Source organism: Sapajus apella, unplaced genomic scaffold (genome assembly GCF_009761245.1).
Source record: "Sapajus apella isolate SASKATOON/1434 unplaced genomic scaffold, GSC_monkey_1.0 scaffold46, whole genome shotgun sequence".
Classification (NCBI taxonomy): Eukaryota; Metazoa; Chordata; class Mammalia; order Primates; family Cebidae; genus Sapajus; species Sapajus apella.
The window spans coordinates 7,661,702-7,685,214 of NW_022436986.1; the positions used below are offsets into that span (position 1 = coordinate 7,661,702).

General features: G+C 39.8%; 1 protein-coding gene and 1 pseudogene across 1 annotated transcript in view; one reads left to right on the plus strand and one right to left on the minus strand.

Moving 5' to 3' along the window:
- Positions 1-2,904, plus strand: part of PLPPR1 (phospholipid phosphatase related 1) — a 301,254-nt gene extending 298,350 nt beyond the window's left edge. The window contains exon 8 of the mRNA XM_032240206.1: positions 1,799-2,904. Coding sequence (XP_032096097.1) covers positions 1,799-1,831 — 33 coding nt within the window. The 3' untranslated portion in view covers positions 1,832-2,904. The remainder of the gene's footprint in view (positions 1-1,798) is intronic.
- A 7,777-nt stretch (positions 2,905-10,681) lies between these two features.
- Positions 10,682-16,358, minus strand: LOC116524780 (annotated as a pseudogene).
- Positions 16,359-23,513: the final 7,155 nt, after the last annotated feature.

Here is a 23,513-nt window from a genome sequence, read left to right on the forward strand (position 1 = left end):
ATCTGAGCTCTAAAGAAGATAATGTAAATCCCCAGAGTTCTAAAAACAGGAATCATGAAAGCCATAATAATTAGATCAAAGACACAATTTTTTAAAGTATTTAATAATTTCATAGACCCAAAGCATTGAGTTTTAAGTTCAAATATAAGACAAGTCCTTGGGTCTGCAAGAAGTGGAAGGTTACATGTAGTTTTAAAAACTGAATGCTTCTATTTGATGGACCTGGAGCAGATACTATCTGCTGCTCACGTTTCTATTTTTCACCAATGCAAGAAAAAAGTATCCTTGAGCCTTCTGATTGTGGCAGCCAAGATTGAATAGAGGAGTAATGGCAGGGAAAACATGGAGAGAGAATTTTTGCAACTCAGAAATAACCTTGTCAACAGTGAAGAGCCCGTTTTACTCAAAAGAAGAACCTAAATATCTACCCTCACCTGGTTGATTACATGCATAGAAGCTTAATAGTTAAAACTAATTAAAAGTAAGCCAGTGACAAAAAAGCATTTGATGTAATTACAAGAAAATGAACGAATCCTCAGTCATAGGAGATTGTAATACATTTATCTTATTAATAAGCAAATAAAAATTGTAAGGATACACATGATCAATAAGGTTAATCTGATGTCAATTATATATAACCCTCCTCAAAATACATGAAACATTATGAAAATGCATCATGTACAAGGCTCTCATACAAGTCTGAAGAAAAACATTTTAATGGATCTGTATTATGTAAACCACATTTTCTCTAGACAAAAAAATAAGTTAACTAAAAACAAACCCAAAAAAAGTCTATACATTTTGAAATAAACTCACTTTTATGTAACTCATGACTCAAAGGATAAAACAGAAAGTTTTTAAAAACTGGAACTGTTTCATATTAAAAACATTAAAAATGTGTAAGATGCTAAGTTACTCTGAGGTCCTTAATGTTTGTATTAGAAAATACTGAAGTGTAAGACAGAATTATATTGAGAGCAAGTTTAGGTGAGGATGCCCTGCACAGTAGCTTGTGCCTATAATCCTAGTACTTTGTGAGGCCAAGACAGGAAGGTCAGTTGAGCCCAGGGGTTCGAGACCAGCCTGGGAAACATAGCGAGACACTGTCTCTACAAAAAATTTGAAAGTTAGCCAAGCGGGCCGGGCGCGGTGGCTCACGCCTGTAATCCCAGCACTTTGGGAGGCCGAGGTGGGTGGATCACAAGGTTAAGAGATCGAGACCATCCTGGTCAACATGGCGAAACCCCGTCTCTACTAAAAATACAAAAATTAGCTGGGCATGGTGGCGCGCTCCTGTAGTCCCAGCTACTCGGGAGGCTGAGGAAGGAGAATTGCCTGAACCCAGGAGGCGGAGGTTGCAGTGAGCCGAGATCGCGCCATGGCACTCCAGCCTGGGTAACAAGAACGAAACTCTGTCTCAAAAAAAAAAAAAAAAAAAAAAGAAAGTTAGCCAGGCACGATGGCATGCACCCAATGTCCTTGCTACTCAGGAGGCAGGCTGAGAAAGGAGGATCACTCAAGCCCAGCAGGTCAAGGCTGCACTCCAGCCTGGGCGACAGAGTGACCCTGTCTCAAAAAAAACAAAACGGTGAAGAAATTATCCTATTTTGGATGAAAAATCAGGGCAGTTTTAATAAAGGAGGTAAGAATTTGAGGAACCTTGGAAGAGCATATTAAGGGGAGGGAACAGCCTGTGCACACCTGAGGAGACAGAACAACAGACCGTTTAGAGACAAGTGAGTGTGCACATGTCATACAACCCAATCTCAGATTGTATCTGCTTGTGTTTGCTCCACAGAATCACTCTGCCTCCATGACCGAAGTTACCTGAGATGACTGATGTGGCACAACCATTTTTTAAAATCACCTTCCAATTCTATACTTCAAAACACAGTTGCTCAATGTCAGCCTGTGATGACAAATATTACGTTTATCTAGTTAGAAGCTAATGTTTTGTACATTTTTTTGTATGAGGAAGTGATGTAGCTTGCCCTGATTTTTTTTTTTTTTTTTTGGTCAGCTTTAATATATTTATGCCAGAATTTTAAAACCAACAAAATTTTCTTGTTCAAGCGTGCATCGAAGAACCACATTTATTCAATGGTTGATGTTGTTTTGTGATATTTGTACACAAATCTTTTCTCGGTTTTATAAACACAGAAGTAAATATAACAGCTCACTTTAAACTTTTATTACTATAGTTTCTGCCTCCTTCATAATTTTTGAATTTTAATGAAAGGCCAACTTTTGAGCCACAGGAAGGGCAATGTTGGTTAGTAACAAATCTTAAAGTCAATTGTAGAAAAAAAATTGTTTTTAAAAAGAATGTTGCATTCTGATCTTTTAACAAGTTGTTTCATTCACCGTTTAAAGTAATATATTAACAAAGTCACCAGTTACACAAAAAATTGTCAGAATCCTGGATTTGGAGGGTATTTGGAGTTGTATGATTCTTTCCTAGATAATGGCCTCTACTAAAAAACTCAAGATCTTTCTGGAATGTCCTTTGGCAGGCAGGTGTCACTGCCACCTTTTTTCCAAAAAGCAGCCGACATCAGCCTTCCCTGTCAACTCAACAGTTTTGTATATCATATTGTATGGACTTTATATGAAAATGAGTATTTTACAGTTTGCACAGTGTTATTTGACAGAAAGGGAATCAGAGAATCTACAACATAGGGCCCCAAAACAACAGCTTCACTTTGTGGCTTTTAATTATTCTAGAATTTTAACTGCATCTCATTTTTCTAGCATGGTGATAACTAATATGTAACTCCTTGGAGAGAGGGAGCTCTTGTCTGTACCTATCAGAATGTTTTCTTGACACTTCCATATTGGCTCTTCTTAGCTTTTTTTGTACATATTTTTTTTTCTAAAGAGAAGAAAACGTTATCACAAAATGTATTCTGGCTCATGTCTTTTGTTTTAACCTTCATCCACTGGACAAAGGTATTTGAAAAGCCTTGATGAAGTGAACTCAAGTGTTACACTGTTCAGTTCCATGTCTGCTGAAATAAATTCTAATGGGGGCATGACAGAGATAATTCCACATGTGTGTGTGAGCTTTTAGGCAAATAAAATTCTTTAAATTATTACGCTACTCAAACATTCTGGATCCCTAGCATGCTCCTCTACCTTGAGGCTACCCACAGATACTTCTGAGTTGTCAATAAAAAGTTAGACAATAGTTTTTAGTAACAAAAGTTACCTCTGCTAACATTTTTCATAATCCACCATCTCATTCTGGCCTAAGCTTACCTACACACACACAATGGTCGCAGACATCTTCTGGGTGATATCTGACCACAGTTGGGAGGGGGACAAGGAACAAAGAATATTTAAGGCTCTATTCGTCCTAGGTGCTGAGCTGTGAAGTCTGACAAACTTAATCTGTCTGTTCTCAAAAGTGAGCCCAGTGAGGCTGTGACAGAGACAAAGTAGTACTCTACATGTCAGCAGTGATATTAACACCCAGATCTGCCCGACTCAAGATTTCATTTTCTGCACTTCATCAAGATATGCCTTTGAACCAAGCCCACATCTTTTAATGGGTTTTCAGTGTAATATACCTACTTATCTGGCTTAAGGGAAGAAAAGGAAATAGTGAGAAGGAATCATTTGTAGGCTCCAAGCTCTCCAATCCTGTATAAGCTACCTACATGTAATGTCAGGCAATTTCAGAATGACTTTTTTTTCTAAACATATTTTAGGATTTTTAAAAAAGAAGCAATGAGGGATTCGTTTTATTTGATTGCTCATAAGACACGCTGGAAAAATGCTGGCAGTCTAAATTACTTTTACATTACCCATTTCTTGTCACAGTGGATCCGGCTACCAGCTAGCATTTTAAGAACATAAGTTGGCAGAGTGAGTCATGTTATCTTTCTACTCTTCTTTCTAGTTTTGATTTTTTTTTTTACAATGTTGTTTTTTGGGTTTTCTTGAGACAGAGTCTTGCTCTGTTTCCCAGGCAGAAATGCAGTGGCATGATCCCAGCTCACTGCAACCTCCACCTCCCGGGTCCAAGCAATTCTGCCTCAGCCTCCCGAGTAGCTGGGACTACAGGCATGTACCACCATACCCGGCTAATGTTTGTGATTTTAGTAGAGACGGGGTTTCACTATATTGGCCAGGCTGGTCTTGAACTCCTGACCTCGTGATCAGCCCGCCTCAGCCTCCCAAAGTGCTGGGATTACAGGCCTGAGCCACCACACCCAGCCTCTAGTTTTGATTTTAAAGGGACCTATCTGTAGTATTCTAGGAGCTTTGGCCACAAACTCCATTTTCCTGGCCTTGGACTTGGTAGATGTTGATGCATGACTGAGCCATGCCAAGACACCACCGTTGTGTACTTGGAGCTAAGGGGCATCTCTGGACTCACACCCCTGGAATCCCTGAGCCAGTCTGACTCCTTACTATGGCATGGCAACTTTTGCGTTGCTTCCTCTTTAGCCCCAAGATACTTCACAGGCCTCACACTGATCTCTCAAGTTTGTCCTTTGAAATTCTTCAGGCTAGAGACTCCTCCATGTGTGTCTTCTGCCAAGGACAAAGCCCTCTGTCCAAATAGGACGAGTGGTGACTGTAGCCTCAGAGAATGAATTCTGTAGTAAACTTTTCTCTTTTTAAGGAAAGCCCACAGGTGTGTGAGGAAGTCTGACTCACTAGAAGAGGGAAGCTGGGGAGGAAATAGAAACAAAAGGCTAGCCAGGTGTACTGACATAAGCCACCTCATGAGGCTGTTAGCCCCCATGTTTATCTATGACATCTTTCATTTTTTCTTTTATTCCGTGCCAAAAACATGACCTGACACAGAGAAAAAATCACTTAGTTAACATTTTTGTCACACATGAATAGATGCCAGATTTTTTCCTGCTTTGGCTGAAGGGAGACTGTGACTCATTTGGTAATCAAGAGGACGTTAGTGGAACCTGAAGATAGCTGAGAGATGAATACCTTTAGATGCAGGACTAACAAGGGTGAGGAAATTGCACTTACAGCTAAACACGTGGGTGCCTCTCTTGGTAAGTTCTAAAGCTCTCCCTATCAGGCTGTGATCGACAGATGGGCTATGCGTAGCTGAATATATAGCCCTTCAGGAAAGGCTGTGTATTCTGTACTGAATCAGAGAATGCAAGCAGACTAATTCTATCCTCACAATGCAAGACAATAGGGATCACTGGGATAATGTAAAGAGTGAAAGAACCCTAAGGGGCATTTTTGTTTCAAAAAACTGATTAGACTCCTTATTACATCCAACTGCCAGAACCCCTCAAAAGTGTTCAATATCTTAGAGATAAACACATCAAATACCAGCTTGCCCAAGTTTGTTTTAAGGAGTAGGTTATATTATGGTCATTATACTCCTCCCACTCTGTTGAGTTCAAGATAGGTACTAGAACTAGTATGTCATCTACTATCATCCCCTATACTGCTACAGGGATTTTGTAATAAATATCAAATCTCCTGCTCACATCCTCATTCCAGATTCAGATTGTTCCAGGATTGATACATGCATTCATTTATTCAATAAGTACTTAATGAGCATCTATTATATGATAAGATCATGTGAAGAACTGGAGGTACACAACAAAATAAACAGACCTATTTCTTACCCTTACAAAGCTTAGAGTTGTGTGGAAGAAAAGGGGAACACGCATAAAATATTTAATATATAATTAAATGTTTTTAAGGGACTCCTGATTTAGACAGGGAAGACAGAGTTATCAGGTTAGGCTTCTCTAAAGCAGTGATATATATGTTGGGCTATTCAGAATAAGAAAGTAATGAGTCAGAAATCATAAGGGAAAGCATATGAGACCAAGGAAATAGCACTTACAAAAGCCCTCGGGCAGGAAACAGCTTTATACTTGTGAAGAACTGAAGATCCACTGGTGAGTGAATGGGGAAGAGACATTTAATAGTACTGAAGATCAGAGATCTTGGAGGATTTGTTACAGACTCTGAAATTATCCTAAAGTGGTAAGAAGCCCTCAGGGGACAGGAAGCCTTCAGTAAACAGGAGAATGGCATCGTTAGATTTGTATTTTTAAAGGGTCCGTCTGGGCTACATCTGTGTGTAGAATGAGCTGAAGGAAATCAAGAGAAGTGAGACGATCAATTAAGAGGGTATTGGGTTGGGCTAAACAAGATTATGATGGATGTAGGGTAGGGGCAGTAATGACAAAGAGAACAAGGGTTGGAAAGATATGAAACATATCCAGGAGGCGGACTCCACAGCGTTTGAGACCCGATTGTATGTGGTGGGATCATAGCTTTCAATAAACACCTTCTTCCTAGAGAATACTTTTCCAAATCGGACTCCTTCAACTTATAGGAGCCTGGTGATAGACAAAAAGCTGGAAAGGAAAATAAATTGAATTTGGATTTACTCTCTAGCCCATTGAGCCCTAACAGTTTTACTTCTCATGGAAACCCAGGTGACACCACACATGCTTCTAACACTAGAAATGACTCTGCCGGGAAAATTAACTTTTGTACTTCCCAAAACTGGTGCCTCTGTCCTCATCCTGGCTTGTTTTGGTATCCTGTGTGTCAGCTTCTATAAAAAGCAACATTTTGTGGCTTTCCTAAGAAGCCAAGTAAACCCATGGGATCAGTGGAGGGGAAGAGTCCGAGGGTAAAACTCTTTTCCTCAAAGCCATTCTCTTTCTCTTTAAAAGAAACATGTGCTTACATTTCCCTATTAACCTTAATGGAATGTCCATCTATCAATGTACTTCAAATTCTTTGGAACAGAGAACAACTGTTCCTTTGGGATGATGTTTAATGTTGTTACACAGAGTAATTTCTCTATTGAATTGTCCTATAAGGAAAAAAGGTTTTTTTCAATTTCAAGTGATTTTTTTAGTATTTCAGGATTGGATAAATCTAGACTCACTAAAGTCACACAGACTTGTTACATGTAGTTCTGGACAAAAGATGTTCTCTTTTAATTCCCCCTCTTCACAGCTAAAAGTTTCTCCCTGCCTTTGTAGGGATCTTGCAGTCAGGCGTTTTCTCATTTTGGCGTTTTTGTTCTTCTGCAGCTGTGGGGTTTAAGCCTGCAGGTGAGCAGGCGCAGCTCCACCACAGCTGCCCATTGTCTGGTAAAGCTTTCGCTGGTTCAGGGCCTTGGCCAAAGGAGGTTCATATCTAATAACTAATAACTAGTCACCACTTGTGGAATTAATTCACCATTTGAGGGATTTAAGTATGACAACCTTGAAAACTAATTTCTGTACATTTGGTAAAATTAAGCCTACGAGGCAGAGCTGGGAGCCAAGATCCCAATAGCACCTTGCAAAGAAGAAAGCCGAAAAAAACACATCTTATTCTGCTGAAATTAGACCCCTGACAAGTATGGCCTGGGTGGTGCTGATCCCAATAAGGGACTCCAGTTCGTTCGTTTTTTTAAATATAATGACAGTACTCACAATAGAACCTGGATGTATTCATGAAGGCCATGTGTAAAAGGAGGAATAAGAAAGGAAGACATATCTATAAAAACGGATTTTAAGATTCAGATGTAATTATGGATCATGAAAATTAAAAATAATGATCATCAAAACCCAAGAGGTTAGCTAAATAGATCAGATACAGCTTAACAACTAGTGGGTTGAAAAGTTAAACCGGAAAATTCTCCAAGAATGCATGAGGGGAAAGCACGGAGCGAAGTAGGAGAAAAACTTAACATTTACGGAGAATGAATCCAGAAGCTCCAAAATCCTCTTAACAGGAGCTCCAAGGAAGGAACAGAAAAAATAGAAAAGGTGAAGTGGACAGATAATTAACAGAAGCAAATGTCCTAAAGCTGAAGACAGATTGTCTTAGTCCATTTGTGCTGCTATAACAGAATACATACGACTGGGTACTTTATAAAACAGAGAAAAGTATTTCTCACAGTTCTAGAGACCAGGAGTCCAAAATCCAGGTGCCAGCAGGTTCAGCTGTCTGGTGAGAGCCGCTGTTTCCAAGATGGTGCCTTCTTGCTGAGTCCTCGAAGGGAGCAACCCTACGTCTTCACGTTGCAGAAAGCAAAACACCCAAATGCTCCATGATCTCATCCGCACGGGAGGACGCCTCGCTTCTTAAAAGCCTCAGCTGTTAAGACTATTACCTTGTATAGGTCCCCTCCCAATTTCAGGTGTTGAAATTTAATGTGATGTAGTAGTATTAACATTACATTAAGTTTCAACACCTGAAATTGGGAGGGGCACCGTATAGTCTATAACATAGAAACAAGTTTTCAGTTTGAAATGGGCCATAAATAAATTTAAAGAGTACTAATAAACCTGCCCTTAGTCATAGCTTAATGAAATTTCAGAACAAAGAGAAAATGGTAAATAGCTTCCAGAGAGAGAGAAGGAAAAAAATCCCACAAGTAATGAGAATCAACTTATGTTTGACAAAAATTGTCACAAAACTAAAAAACCCCAAAATGCTGAAGGAAAATAATTATTAACATCAAATTCTTTATCTATAAAAATTACAATTAACATGTCAGAGCAAAATATAGAAATTTTCAGATATGCTAAGATTCAAATGGATGTGAATCTTTTCAATAGCTTGTACTTTGAACAAATGGCAAAATAAAAGTAAAGCCAAGAATTTTAAAAAAAAGAATTGTAAGAAAGATCGAGGATGCCGAAGTTATTGCTGTAAATAAAAAAAGAGCAAGGAAATTATTAAAGCATAGTTATTACTGTTTAAAAAAACCCGAAATTAATGGGGAATGCCATGGAGAAAAAGATGTCATACATACTAATATTTTTGTCTTCTGGAGCAGAAAGCTAAATATCTTGATTATATTTCTTTTTTTAACTTTTCATTGTGAAAAATTGCAGTCACACACAAAAACAGGGAGCATAATATAACACACTTGACTATACCTGTCATCTAAACTTAATACTTATTCACATTTTGCCATATTCCCATAGTATTTTAAATTACCAGATATCACTTTATTATGCTAAATATGTCAAAATGAATCTCCAAATAGTGATTTTTTTATATAACCACGATGGTATTATTGCACCGAACAAGATAATTCCTTAGCATCATTTAATATCCAGTCCATATGCATATTTCTCAAATTATCCCCAAAATGTCTTTTTACAGTTACTTTATTCAAACCAGGGCTGCACATGGCATTTTGTTGACATGTCTCAAGTCTCTCTTAGTTCTGAATTGCCCCAGGCAACTCCAGCCTTTCTTTATTTCATGCAATTAACTTGAAGAAGCAAGGCAGTTGTCCCATAGAATGACACATAATCAGTTTGTTAACTTGTAGGGACATTTACTTTGTTCTCCAGATACCATAGTAATTATTAATTAATTATTAAAGGGTTGGTTAGTCTCAAGCCTCCTCCTAGGATTAGTTTTACTATTTCTGAACCTGTTGTCAGGAATAGTTTTAAGCAATGCTGGGTCCCCCACATTACATCCCATCCTGAAACATATAATGTCACTGACCCCTTTTACAGGTGCTAAATTTAAGCAGTGAGTTCAGGTTGTGATAATCTTATTCCTTCATTGCAAAGTGACATTTCTCCCCACCTCCTAGTAATGACAAATTATTTACAGGATAATGCTTTGTACTTTTGCAAAATAAGTCTTGGGTTTAAGTGGAACAAAAAGTAAATCAGAACTTTTTAAGAAATTAAGGAAATGAGAGCACTGCATATCACAAAGCCAGAAAAATACAAAAGTGGCAGCAGAAAATAATTTACTTCTAAAAATCAGAACTCAATGAATCAGTAAAAAAACAATTTGACCAACAAATAAACCAAAAACTGTCCCTGGAAAAGATCAATAAAAGAGAAATATTTCACAAATCAGGCTGAGAAGGAAAAGAAAACACGCATATAAATAATAGGGGCCATGTCAAAAATTGTAAGAGAAAAATGTGTTCTAGAAAACATGGGTGCAATTCTGAGAAAATATAAATGACCAGATTGGGTCTAAAACAAGTTTTAAAACCCACATTACTCAATACAAGAAATTCATCTATTAAAGTTAGATACATAAGAAAAATGAGTCAATTAATAAATGTAATTCACTTCACTAACAGACTTGAGAAGGAAAGCTTTAAGAAAATAATCATGGCTAACTCTAGAATAGTAATTGCTATGTGCCAGGCACTGTTCTAATGGCTTTAACAATATTAACTCATTTAATTTTAATAAATACCACAAAGGCATTTGATAAAATCCAATTTTATTAAAATGGTAAATATATATTTTAGGAATAAATAGAAGTATCACTATTCCAAAAAAAAATTAAGAATCTACTGGAAATCTATAGCAAGGTTTATACTTAATAGTGGTTTTAGAACTTTTCATATCGTGTCAGAAATGCAATTCAAAATAGTTTAAACAGAAAATGTGTTTCTGTCAGTCACTGGGAGGTTCTAGGGAATTTATCTAGATTGGCAATGCCTGGCCCAAGCTATTGCTTACTGGGGTATAAAAGATTATTGCATTTGCAAGGGGCCAGGTGTAGTGGCTCATGCCTTTAATCTCAGAACTTTGGGAGGCAGAGGCAAGACGATTGCTTGAGGTCAGGAGTTGAACGTCAGCGTGGGCAACTTAAGAAGATCCTGTCTCTTCAAAAAAAAAAAAAAAAAAAAAAAATAGCCAGGCTTGGTGATACACGCCTGCAGTCCCAGTGACTCAGGAGGCTGAGAGGATAGCTTGAGCCTGGGAGTTCGAAACTGCAGTGAGCCATGATCTCACCACTGCACTCAAGCCTGAGTGAATGAACGTGACTCTGTTCAACAATAAAACAGTTTGCAAGAGTATCACTATTTTGAAATAATAATGTGCCTTAGTTTGTATAAAGTAGAATTCAATTTACAAAAATTTGTAACACGTACAAATTTATGAGAAATACTTCCTATGAATGTGTGCCCAGTCCTTTGATTTGTGTCTTACCTCCTTCCAGTTGATTCAAGATGTCTGTGGATCTAGCCAAACTAGGAGAGCCCCCTCACCCCACCTCATTCTAGCCTCATCATCATCCTCCCACCCGCACTCCAGCCTCTGCCCACCCCATCATCACTCAGCCCTTGCTCAGAGTTTGCTTCTGGTCTTAATGAGGTGTTGCCAGAAGAATTTCCGGATCTTCCCCCAGGCGTGCTCCTGGGCTGCCGCATGAGCAGCAGGGTCTCCTCCCCAGAGCAAGGGCCTTGAAATGCCTGGGTTCCAGGACGCGAAACACAAGGGAGCGTAGGGCGGCTCTAGGAGGTGGCCTGCCCCGGGGTAAGCCAGCATCCTCCCGCTGCTTCTGCCGTGGCTCCGCAGCTGGTCCACGCCCCGCTCTGCTATCCGGGCATTCGTCACTCTCTCCGACGATGAAAAGAATCCAACCCCTGGCTGGATTTCAACAGGAAGCACACTCTGCTGATGGAGCTCATCTCAGGGGTCTCCCTTACAGTGGCGGATGCGCGCAGCTCCAGAGACGTGGACCTGCAGGCGCTCCTGAGCTGAGCGGATGAGTGTCACAACCAGTTCCCCGTATCTGAGGGGAATTTCAAAGCTGGCGTTGGTCCCGTTAATGCAGACGGTGGCCACCACCTACTTCAGGCAGCATGCCATAGCCAAGCCAATCTTGGCACCTTTGCACATGGAGATCACTCCAATCCCTGGCCTTTGGATCTGAAGCACAAAACAAAGGGAAATCTATTACAGGTCACAAGCTGAGAAAGAGCTGTCCTGGGCGTGCCAACAAACAAGTATGATGGAAAGAGTCAAAGGAGGTCGAGACCTGGCATCCAGGTTTACCAGTTTCTGGGACTGAGAACGTTACCCACTTACACTCTATAAGCTTTAATGTCTTGTAGGGATGATACTATTACTGACTTTTCAAGGTTGTTATGAGGCTCAAGTGAAACAATAGAAATAAACACTTCATCAATTGCAGAGTTTTGTAAAGGCAAAAAGTCTAATGCACCAGTGATACTTGGCAGTACAGAGCCAGGTAAGCTTTCTGAAGAGCAAAATTGTCTCTAGCCAGAAAAAAAAAAAGGGTGTTTCCCAGGTTCTCTTAAATATTATGTAAGTGGAATTCACATTTAAATAGCATTTTATAGCTATGAAGCTTTTGCCCATGTATTTACTACCTCCATAAATTCAACAGCCAATTTTGAAAGCAATGAGAGTATAAAGACAAAAGGCTTGGATTCAATAAATAATTGAATTGTAGTACCTAGCCCAAGAGGAAAAGGTGTAGCTCATACAAGGGGATCATTCATTCTCTCATAGACTGAGGGAGCTGAGGGGACGTGAGAGGTCTCAAAGATGAAGGAGGAAAGGAAGGGCACCCTGGACAAACAACAGCAAGTACTTAAAGATCTAGTTTGCTTATTTTGTTCACAATTGTACCCCCAGCACTTCCTGTCATCAGAATCATCTGATTTTTTTTAAACTGATTTTTTTTTTTGAGCTTTCTGAAACTGAATTTTTTTGAGTGTCTGTTCCATAGGTATGAGTGGGCCCAAGAATCTGATAGGGTAAAATGTCCCCCAAGAAAATCGGGAACCATCCGTGTGATCGATGAATAGAGAGTAAAGGAGGAAGGCTGTATCCGGAAGTAGGAAATTGATAAGTAGGCTAAAACAATGTCAAGGAGGATGAAGAGAGTGTGATGTATTGAAAAAGACAGGAGGAGAACTTAAAACACTTGGTGATTGGTTGAAGACTTGGGAAGACAGGGAAGAAAATAGATGGGCAAAGATAACAAAGTGGACTTTTTGGGAGTTTACTGTATGCTAAGTGCTCTATACACATTATCTCAGTTGGTCTTTCCAATAGCCAAACTGGATTCAAGAAACTTAAAAGATTTGCTTAAGGCTACAACATTATCAAAAGGCAGAGGTAGAAATTGAAGCTTATCTCCTGAATCTAAATCTAAGTTGAATTTTTGCAGTTGACTTATTTTCCTCAGGCTAATGTCATAAATAGTTACATGAGAAATGAAAAAAAAATAATTTGAAAACATTTTAGTTGGCATTTAATTCTTTTTAGGCAATCTTTTAAAAACACTCAAATAAGCTTAGAAAAATTACATGTTTTCTCAACACTAAAGATGAAAATGTTGATAATGTTCAAATAGGAAATATATCCTATCTTTCCTTGAGAAGAGTCAAGGCCCTTCAGGGTTGGGGTCGAAGAGAATGAAATATTTGGGGAAGTCAAAGATAATTTAATGGTTTGGAGCAAAGACATTATCGGATTGTCTCTGTCACTTACTGGCTATGTAGTTTTGACACATTACTTTAAATATGCTTCCTCATCTGAAAAATGAGGTTGCTGTTGATAGTACTTCATAAGGCTATTGTGAATGTTACATGAGACTGCATATAAAATCTTGCCTAGAGTCTAACAAATAGTCACTCAACAAATGTAAGCCAGTATTGTTTCACCATTATTAAGTTGATCCATAAGATACGGCTGACATTTGAACATTTTGATTTGCAAAACAATAAGTTAAACTCAGTGGAATACCAGCCCTGATACTTGATATTGTGATATCTATTTCCGGGTTTCTCTTTTTAATCATTAGCACAAATATCAGTACTTTGGAACTCCTCAAGAGAACTAGATCCTAGTTCAAGTGATATTTAACTCTTACAGGAAGCTAGGTTAGTGTACTATCCCAGTCCTTCTCAATCATTAATGTGCTTAAGAATCACCTGGGGATCTTGTTAATATGCAGTATGCTGATTCAGAGATGAAAAATGAGATTCTGCATTTCTGAAGGCTTCCAGATAATGCTGTGGCCACTGGTCCATGAAATACATTTTCTGTAGTAGAAGGACACACTTGACAAAGAGTGCTAAAATGACCCTTCCTTTTCAGATTCCTTCATCTGGCCTGGCTCATAGCATTGGACACTTACTCTATGCTTCACTCTGCCCCTAGCTCTGAAACTAACTAAAGAGCTAATTCAGCTAGTCAGATGATGCAGTCAAATCAGTTTTGCCAGTGCTCCTGACCTGATCCTGTACCTCAGGTTTAGTATTGAACTTCTGCACTGTTCTTAGCTTCAGGACTCTTCAGTGTGACTTACTACAGCATTATTCCCTTGCAGAAATAATCACTGAAGTTTGAAAACCTGTCAAGCCAGAGAATTCATGATTTGAGATGAGTGACAGTAAAGCCTTGAGAGCCACTTATGAACAAGTTACAAGCCCTTCAAGTTAAAGATGTCTTGGTTTTTTTCTACTAAAACATAACCATATCATGTCCACCACTTATTTATTGTCTTCTATGTGCCAATAATCACGAAACTGATCACAAATCAACTCAACTTACAAGGAAGCTATTATATCTGCATTTAACTGTCAACTGTGCTATCTCCAAGTCTGCACAAGTTGGTAGAACAGAGCAGACATTGGTGACTTTGTGTGTGTGTATGTGTAATGTTGCAGGGTAAAATGGAAAGTATTTTAAATACCTTGGGATGAGCTAGTAGCAAGTTGGCAGCTTCCTCAAAATATCTCAAGTCCACCTCCTGCAGTTTGTCAGGCAGGTCTTCGTAGGCAAAATATGCTAATGCCAGCACTGCAAAACCGTGGGAAGCCAAAAGACTGGCCCGAAATTCTATTAGGGCCCCAATATCCCCAAACAAATCAACGACTCCTGGGAAAGGGCCTTCCCCTGAGAGTGCAGAGAGAGAAGAAAATAGGGTGAGAAAGAGTGAAAAAAGGGTCAAATAGCTGTGAAAATACAAGGTGAGCAAAATTAATTACACACACACACAAACACACACACACAGGCACATTAATTTTAAAAGTTTATAGGAAATACTGGCTCTCTAATAACCTGATACTTCTTTTGTTGTTTTTATTTCCATTATGATATGGCTTGGCTGCGTCCCAGCCAAACCTCAACTTGAATGTATCTCCCAGAATTCCCATGTGTTGTGGGAGGGACCTAGGGGGAGGTAAGTGAATCGTGGGGGCTGGTCTTTCCCATGCTATTCTCGTGACAGTGAATAAGTCTAGTGAGATCTGATGGGTTTATCAGGGGTTTCTGCTTTTTCTTCTTCCTCATTCTGTCTTGTTGCTGCCATGTAAGAAGTGCCTTTTGCCCTCCACCATGATTATGAGACCTCCCCAGCCATGTGGAGCTGTAAGACCAATTAAATGTCTTTTTGTTCCCAGTTTCGGGTATGCCTTTATCAGTAGTGTGAAAACAAACTAATACACATTAACACTGGTTTCTCTATCACCAAAGATTAATCTCACCTGGAGGGAGAAAAAGGGCCCCTCGCACTAGACCTTCTCGGATCTGCTTCCTCTGCACCCCAGGACCTGAGAACCAGCGCTGCACAGTTTGGCTAGCCTTGGGCTGAACAGTGGCTGAATCTTGAAAACAAATGGAGTCATATAGGTCCAGCGTGACCCAAAAGGGGCTGTTCATCACATCCTTCTTGAGCAGCCTCCGGAAAGGCCTCTCAGGCTTCAGGGACCAAAAGAGGTGCATTGGATGTACCCCCATGTAGTCACCTCCAAATGCAGGAGCCTGCTCCAGGTCCACCTCACCGACCTCATTAGCCCTGTAGAAGACCATGGGCCGAAACAGATTCCCCTTCTCATCCTTCAGCGAGGCCTTCAGAGTCACCACCTGGGATGGGGGCAGGCCTGTCACATGGATCTGCACTGGGTCATCTGCAAGGGCACTTGGTGGAGTGGCTGACAGCTGGAACATTGGCAACTGGCAAGGGACCAATTGGTGCTTCACGCCCTGTAGTGGGAGAGAACACGTTAAGTTGGAGACTTACATTCCAAGAAAAGACCAAGGCAAGGTTTACATTGGGTCTAACCAAATTAAACTTCTGGGAACTCAGTGAAAAATGTGCAGAACTTTTGGAGGAGGGAAAGGGAAACATGCAGAAAGTACTCATTGTTCTCATTTTACAGATGAGGGAATGGGCTACACGGGAGCTCCAAGTCTGATAAATAGTTGATAGTAGAAGTGGGAATTCAAGCTATATCTGACACCACAGCCTCCTGTCTTACCCATTATAACACTAGTGAATCTTAGTTTTGTGGTTTTCAATACAACAAAGTTTAATTCTTCAGTTGAAATATTACCCGTGTGACCTATTTTACAAGGTGTTAGGAGCCAAAGGGGATAATATACGACAAAGGGCTTTGAAACAACACTGCTTTTCAGCCCCCACACCTGTTGGGTACGGGTTTGGGCGCAGAACTGCATAAACAAGCACTTCATTATGGTGGTTGTTTTTTTCCTTTTAGTCTCTCATCCCCACCTGCCATTGTTGGACCTCTAACTCTGCAGGTTTCCCATTGTTGGTTCTTTTTAAGGGAAAATAAAACTTCATGCTCTTTTTTTTTTTTTTTTTTTTTTTGAGACGGAGTTTCGCTCTTGTTTCCCAGGCTGGAGTGCAATGGCGCAATCTCGGCTCACCGCAACCTCCGCCTCCTGGGTTCAGGCAATTCTCCTGCCTCAGCCTCCTGAGCAGCTGGGATTACAGGCACGCACCACCATGCCCAGCTAATTTTTTGTAGCTTTAGTAGAGACGGGGTTTCACCGTGTTGACCAGGATGGTCTCGATCTCTTGACCTCGTGATCCACCCGCCTCGGCCTCCCAAAGTGCTGGGATTACAGGCTTGAGCCACCGCGCCCGGCCTAACTTCATGCTCTTATTGTTTTATTTTATTTGTTGCCATTATGATTTTCTAATACAGTTATAAATGCCAATGCTGTTTGTAGTAAAGAGACTACAATTTACATTTGATTGGCCATTTCGTACCCATTATAAGGAAAATCTGGGATCGTGTTCCCTCCTTCCTTTTTTCCTCTATATCCCATTCCACAAAAGATTTGAATCCCTTTACTGACAAAGAGTAAAACAATTAAAGACTAAGTAAAATAAGATTTGGAAAAATATGAACTAGGATAACAAGTATTTGTCATAGAAAACCTGGAACATAAAAAGAAGAGCATTTTGTGGGTTGTAAGTTTGGGGCCAATCTACTGATAGCCAAAGGAAAAAGGGCTGCCTGGTCAGTTGTATTGTTCTAACTATTCTCGTAGAAAAAGTTGTCAGTTCCTTAGGGGAAGGGAAAAAGTGAGGCCTTCCCAAAAAGATCTCTAGCTTTAAAAGATATTTCTCACATGAGACTTTGGCATATACATCTGAACAATTTTTCAATAATTTCTTCACAGAAGTTGTAGTAATAGATGTCCCCCCTAAAATCTTGACTCTCCAAGGGGTCCTTAATTTTATTTAGGGGAAAATTCAAAATAAAGCCTTTGGGGATTATATTTATGATCAGAAAAACTTCTGTGGAAATAAATTGGCTCTGGTAGTACAGGTCCAGGAAACGATCAATCTATGTCTGTGTTAATTTGTTGTATGTTGCTATCAGGGAGTACTTGAGGCTGGGTAATTTATAAAGAAAAGAGGTTTACTTGGGGCTCATGATTCTGCAGGCTGTACAAGAAGCATAGCTCCAGCATCTGCTCCTGATGTGGGCTTCAGGTGGCTTCCACTCACGATGGAAGGAGAAGGGGAGCCATGTACATGGCCATGTACAGTGATCATATGAGAAGAGAGGAAGAATAGAAAGAGGGGAGGAAGATGCCAGGCTCCTGCTAACAACCAGCTCTCACAGAACTATGAGGAGGAGAATGCACTCATTACCACGAGGACCTCACCAAAACCTTCAGAAGAGATTCATTCTTGTGACCCAAATACCTCCCATTAGGCCCCACTTCTAAGAGTGAGGATCAAATTCAACATGAGATTTGAGGGGTCAAACATCCCAATGATAGCAATGTCCAATTCTCTACTCTAGAAAAGGGATCGGTCATCAGAGGTAGAAGAGGATAAAGGGAAAACGTCTTTTTGAATTTACTTTTAAAAAGTGATTTTCTGCAAAGGACACACTTTCACTTGATTCCCTCATTAACAAATAGCACTACTGACCATTTTACACACACTTAAATTCATGGTCAATACAATAATTTTGAATAAATAGAATGATTATGAATATTTTTTCTTAGCATTGGGAAAGTTCTTGACAGAAAGTGGCATCAATTCCAACTTCATGTGTCTTTCATTCACGTTAGGGAGATGGGACATGTAATATTAAAATGACCACCTGGTGTCCCCTGCAACATTTCGATGTTCTGTAGGTATTAATATTTTCTGATATGATTCCTTCCTGTAAGCCTCTGTATCTGCTGTCATCTTTGTCCCCAAAAAAGATGTCTTTAAGAAGACATCATTGATTCTTCCTCTCCTTGCTATTATTCTCCTTCTCTAAACTTCTCTACAATGCATTGACCCAATGCAAATTTTATTTTTATAGTTAATTAATTTGCATTGCTTACTATAACCACTCTTCTGCATGTATCCTGTATGTAGTTTTATCCTCGCAAATGAGCCTCTCAAGGGTAGTAACTGTGTACGAAAACTTCAGGGATCCTTTTGACACTGATATAATAAATTATACAATGTACATGTGTAGGAGTTACAAGGTTCATAACAGGGCAGAATAAAATAGCACCAAAAATGTAATAGAAATAAATACTTACATAGTACATTTGCAATTGAAGATTTGAGGGTTTCTTTCCAAGAGGTGGTTCCTTTTTATCTGAGAATAGTCTCCTAAAGCCCAGAGCTATCAACACTCAGGAACTCTGTATGTACCTCGTGGCTTTAACCCTGGTGCCATTGCTGATTGGATTAGAGCTGAATTTCAGATTCAAAATGTGCCAATGATGTTTTTGCCTTGCCAGGTTAGAATTGAGATGCAGACATCACCAGTCACCTTATCAGGGTCAAGACTAAGGTGAGGGAAGAGAGGCACCTAGAGGACCAAAATTTACTTTCATGTCACTGAGAGACCAAGCCTCCAAGGTCTTCCTTATATTTTGCATCCTTGGAACCTCTCCTGCCTTACCCTGGTCCTGGACTCAAATGCAATTGAATCCAGAAAACTCAGAAGCTGTACCCAGATAATCCCAGAAAATCAGTCTTAGGGAAAAGATATGGGGGTTTGAGGGGAGGGGGAGAGAGAGGGAGAGAGAGAGAGAGAGAGAGAGAGAGAGAGAGAGAGAGAGAGAGAGAATATGATACAAAGATGAAAGTCAGAGAAAGTAATCTTACTAGTTTTCAAATTCCTGGTTCTAACCACTCTTGAAGGTCAACTGTACTTGAGTTCCTTGAGACACTCTGGGATCCTTATAATAGAATCCCTTTGTTTATATTAGCTGGAGTTGATAACTATTACTTGCAATCAAAGAGTTAACCAGTTTAACTTTGTATTTTACAAGCTCAGAATGATTGACTTCTGCAAGGTCATATCATGGTCAAGAGAGAAAACGTGCCAAGTTTCCTATCTTAGTTGAATGCTTTTTTTTACTGGCCAACAGGCTATGATTCAAACTTTAGAAAAGCATATGAGTTTTCCTTGTCTAAAAAGTTCTAAGTGAGAAATTCCTCTAGGATATACCAACAGTCTGGGGTTTCCTTTTGGTCAGATCTGAGAGTCCACCAACAGAGAAAATCCCAGCATCAAATTCCTTCCTAAAATCAGGCTGGCTGTGCCCTAGATTGTGTGACACAAATCAATCTCACCCTATTATGAGAAGGCCTGGTATCCCACATCACTCACCACCTCTCTCTGTTGTCTCTGCTACTCTATATTAATGAAGGCTACTAATGAAGAGGTACAGAAATCTCCTAATTTTGAGACCCCTAGTCCCAAATGGAGATCTTTCAATATAATCTCACTTAACCTTTATCAAAAGAAATATATCTAACCTGGAAAAATGATTTTGTTATCATAAACTGAAATATTATATATTTTTATGTATAGATTCATTTCTGGTGAATTGATAGCATCAGCACACTGTAAGCTAAGGAGATCAGTTGTAGGATTTATTAGTTTAGCTACAGAAAAACCAATCTTTTCCCATGAGTAAGGGTACTTTTTAAATCCTCAGCCTACTACTATCAATCCTCCTTAAAGCTGGGGTTTTTGTTTGTAGACACCTGATTTTCAGTCTGTAAGAAATACAGTGATTCCATCATGTTTCTGTCCTTGAATCCCTTGTTGAATTGTATGTCAGGACAGTGACTGTCTTTAGGACTCCAAGCAATGCACATTAAACAGCCAGCAGACATACATAGTCTGTTCTCACATTGCTGATAGACACGTACTCGAGACTGGGCAATTTACAAAAGAAAGAGACTTAATTGGACTTCTAGTTCCACATGGCTGGGGAGGCCTTGCGATCATGGCAGAAGGCAAAGAGGAGCAAGTCATGTCTTACATGGATGGCAACAGGCAAGAGAGCTTGTGCATGGGAACTCCTCTTTATAAAACCATGAGATTTTGTGAGATGTATTCACTATCATATGAACAGCAAGGGAAAGACTTGCCCCCATGATTCAATTACATCCCACAAGGTCCCTCTCAAAACATGTGGGAATTCAAGATGGGACTTGGGTGGGCACATAGCCATACCATATCATTCTGCCCCTTGCCACTCTCAAATCTCATGTCTTCATATTTCAAAACCAATCATATCTTCCCAAAAGTCCCCAAAATCTTAGCTCATTTCAGCATTAACTTAAAAGTCCACAGTCCAAAGTCTCATCTGATTGTCTCAGTCCCTTCCACCAACGAGCCTGTAAAATTAAAAGCAAGTTAGTTATTTCCTAGATACAATGAGCATACAGACATTGGGTAGACAGAGCCATTCCAAATGGGAGACATTGGCCAAAATGAAGGAGCGCTACAGGCCCCTTGCAAGTCTGAAATCCAGCAGGGTGTCAAATCTTAAAGATCCAAAATGATCTCCTTTGACTCTGTGTCTCACATCCAGGTCATGGTGAGACAATAGGTGGGTTCCCATGGTCTTGGGCAGCTCTGACCCTGTGGCTCTGCAGGGTACAGCCTCCCTCCCAGGTGCTTTCATGGGTTGGCACTGAGTGTTTGTAGCTTTACCAGGTGCACAGTGCAAGCTGTTGGTGGATCTACCATTCTGGGATCTGGAGGACGGTGGCCCTCTTCCCACAGCTCCATTAGGCAGTGCCCCAATAGGGACTCCATGTGGGAGCTCCAACCCCATATTTCCCGTCTGTGCTGCCTTAGCAGAGGTTCTCCAGGAAAGCCCTACCCCTACAGCAAATTTCTGCCTGGACATCCATGCATTTTTGTATATCCTCTGAAATCTAGGCATAGGTTCCCAAACCTCAATTCTTGACTTCTGTGCACTAGCAGGCTCAACACCATGTGGAAGCTGCCAAGGTTTGAGATTTTCACCCTCTGAATCCACAGCCTGAACTCTTATGTTGGCCCCTTTCAGCTATGGCTGGAGTGGCCAGGTTGTAGGACACCAAGTCCCTAGGCTGCACAGAGCACAGGGATCCTGGGCTTAGTCCATGAAATCACTTTTTCCTCCTAGGCCTCCAGGCCTCTGAGGAGAGGGGCTGCCATGAAGACCTCTGACATACCCCGAAGACATTTTTCCCATTGTCTTGGGGATTAACATTTGGTGCTTTATTACTTATTCAAATTTCTACAGCTGGCTTGAATTTCTCCTCAGAAATAGGAACTTCTTTTCTATAGCATTGTCAGGCTGCAAACTTTCCAAACTTTTATGCTGTTTCCCTTTTAAAACTGAATTACTTTAACAGCACCCAAGTCACATCTTGAATGCTTTGCTGCTTAGAAATTTCTTCCACCAGCTACCTTAAACCATCTCTCTCAAGTTCAAAGTTCCACAAATCCCTAGGGCAGGGGTAAAATTCCACCAGTCTCTTTGCTAAAATATAACAAGAGTAACCTTTGTCCCAGTTCCCAACAAGTTCTTCATCTCCATCTGAGACCACCTCAGCCTGGACTTTATTTTCTATATCACTGTCAGCATTTTGGGCAAAGCCATTCAACAAGTCTCTAGGAGGTTCCAAACTTTCCCACATTTTCCTATCTTCTTATGAGCCCTCTAAACTATTCCAACCTCTTCCTGTTACCCAGTTCCAAAGTTGCTTCCACATTTTTGGGTATCTTTTCAGTAGCACCCTACTCCCGGTACCAATTTACTATATTAGTCTGTTCTCAGGATGCTGATAAGGACATACCCAAGACTAGGCAATTTACAAAAGAAAGAGGTTTAATGGACTTATAGTTTCACATGGCTGGGTAGGTCTCACACTCATGGCGGAAGGAAAGGAGGAGTAGGTCACATCTTACACGGGTGGCAGCAGACAGAAAGAGCAAACTTATGCAGGGGAACTCCTCTTAATAAAACCATCAGATCTCTTGAGACTTATTCACTATCATGAGAACAGTATAGGAAAGACTTGCCCCCATGATTCAATTACCTCCCACTGGGTTCCTCCAAAAATCATGTGGGAATTCAAGATGAGATTTTGGTTGGGGATACAGCCAACCCATATCAAAGTCTAACTAAAGGTAATACAAGATGGGACTAGAAGAGATTTCATAAGCAAGATAAAAGAAACGTGGCAGGGGACCTTATAAAAAAAGTACGTCCCAATAACTCCCTTGGTCTATCTTAAATAGCCAGGTTGACTTTCCTGCCAATTTAAATATAGATTGTTATACCTCACCTGCAGTGTTAATTCCAGGTACCATAAGAAATATTAGCAATGGCACAAACTCCTTTGTGTTTGGCAAAAATAAAATCTAATCCTATTTATTATCCATAACTACTTGAACTAGAAATGAAAACCATATTGTATTTCTCTAAGTTTAGGTTGTATTATTTAATATGTCAGCCAAAGTGAGGGAAAAAATGTCAATGGTCACTTCAAATTCTGCAACTCCCATTCCTTAATTGGAAGTCAAAACAAGGAATGGAGTGATAGCTTTTCTTCTGGAGTCACATCATTGGAGAGATTTTGGTTCTTGTTCTATTTCTTAGTCAGTATGGGGACATTGGTTTTTTCAGTGGTTCATCTGTGTGCACTAGCTTTACAGTATCCTTCCTTATCTATATGCTTCTAATTCAAAGATATCAGAGGACCTCTTTATTACTTTTGCTTTTGACTTTTTAATTTCAAGAGCCACTGATTTATCTAGAAAGTCATCAGTGGGACTGATTATTTTCCTAAAAATGTCTACTAGCGTATTGAACATTTTTTACATTGGCAATTTTACACTTTAATTTATTTTTTAAAATTAAATCCCTTAATTAAGGTTTTAGACAGTTTACAAAAATAGAAGACAAGGCTCTCTTTATTTTAGTCAAGGATCTTCTCCAGAATACTGTTTGATGACTGTTTTTTAAATCTTTATTTTGTTTAAAATCTTGATGCTTTTCCCAATCTACTCTTAAAAGATGTATCTGAAATTCCCATATTCAGAGAATTTTTTTTTCTTGCTCTGTCAAGGTAATTTTTAGAAAAGTTTTACACAGCTGGTTTATTCAAATTTTCCCTTTCATACTATACTATAATTGAGGGGCTACCAACAGTACAGTATAGTTCTATAACATAGAACA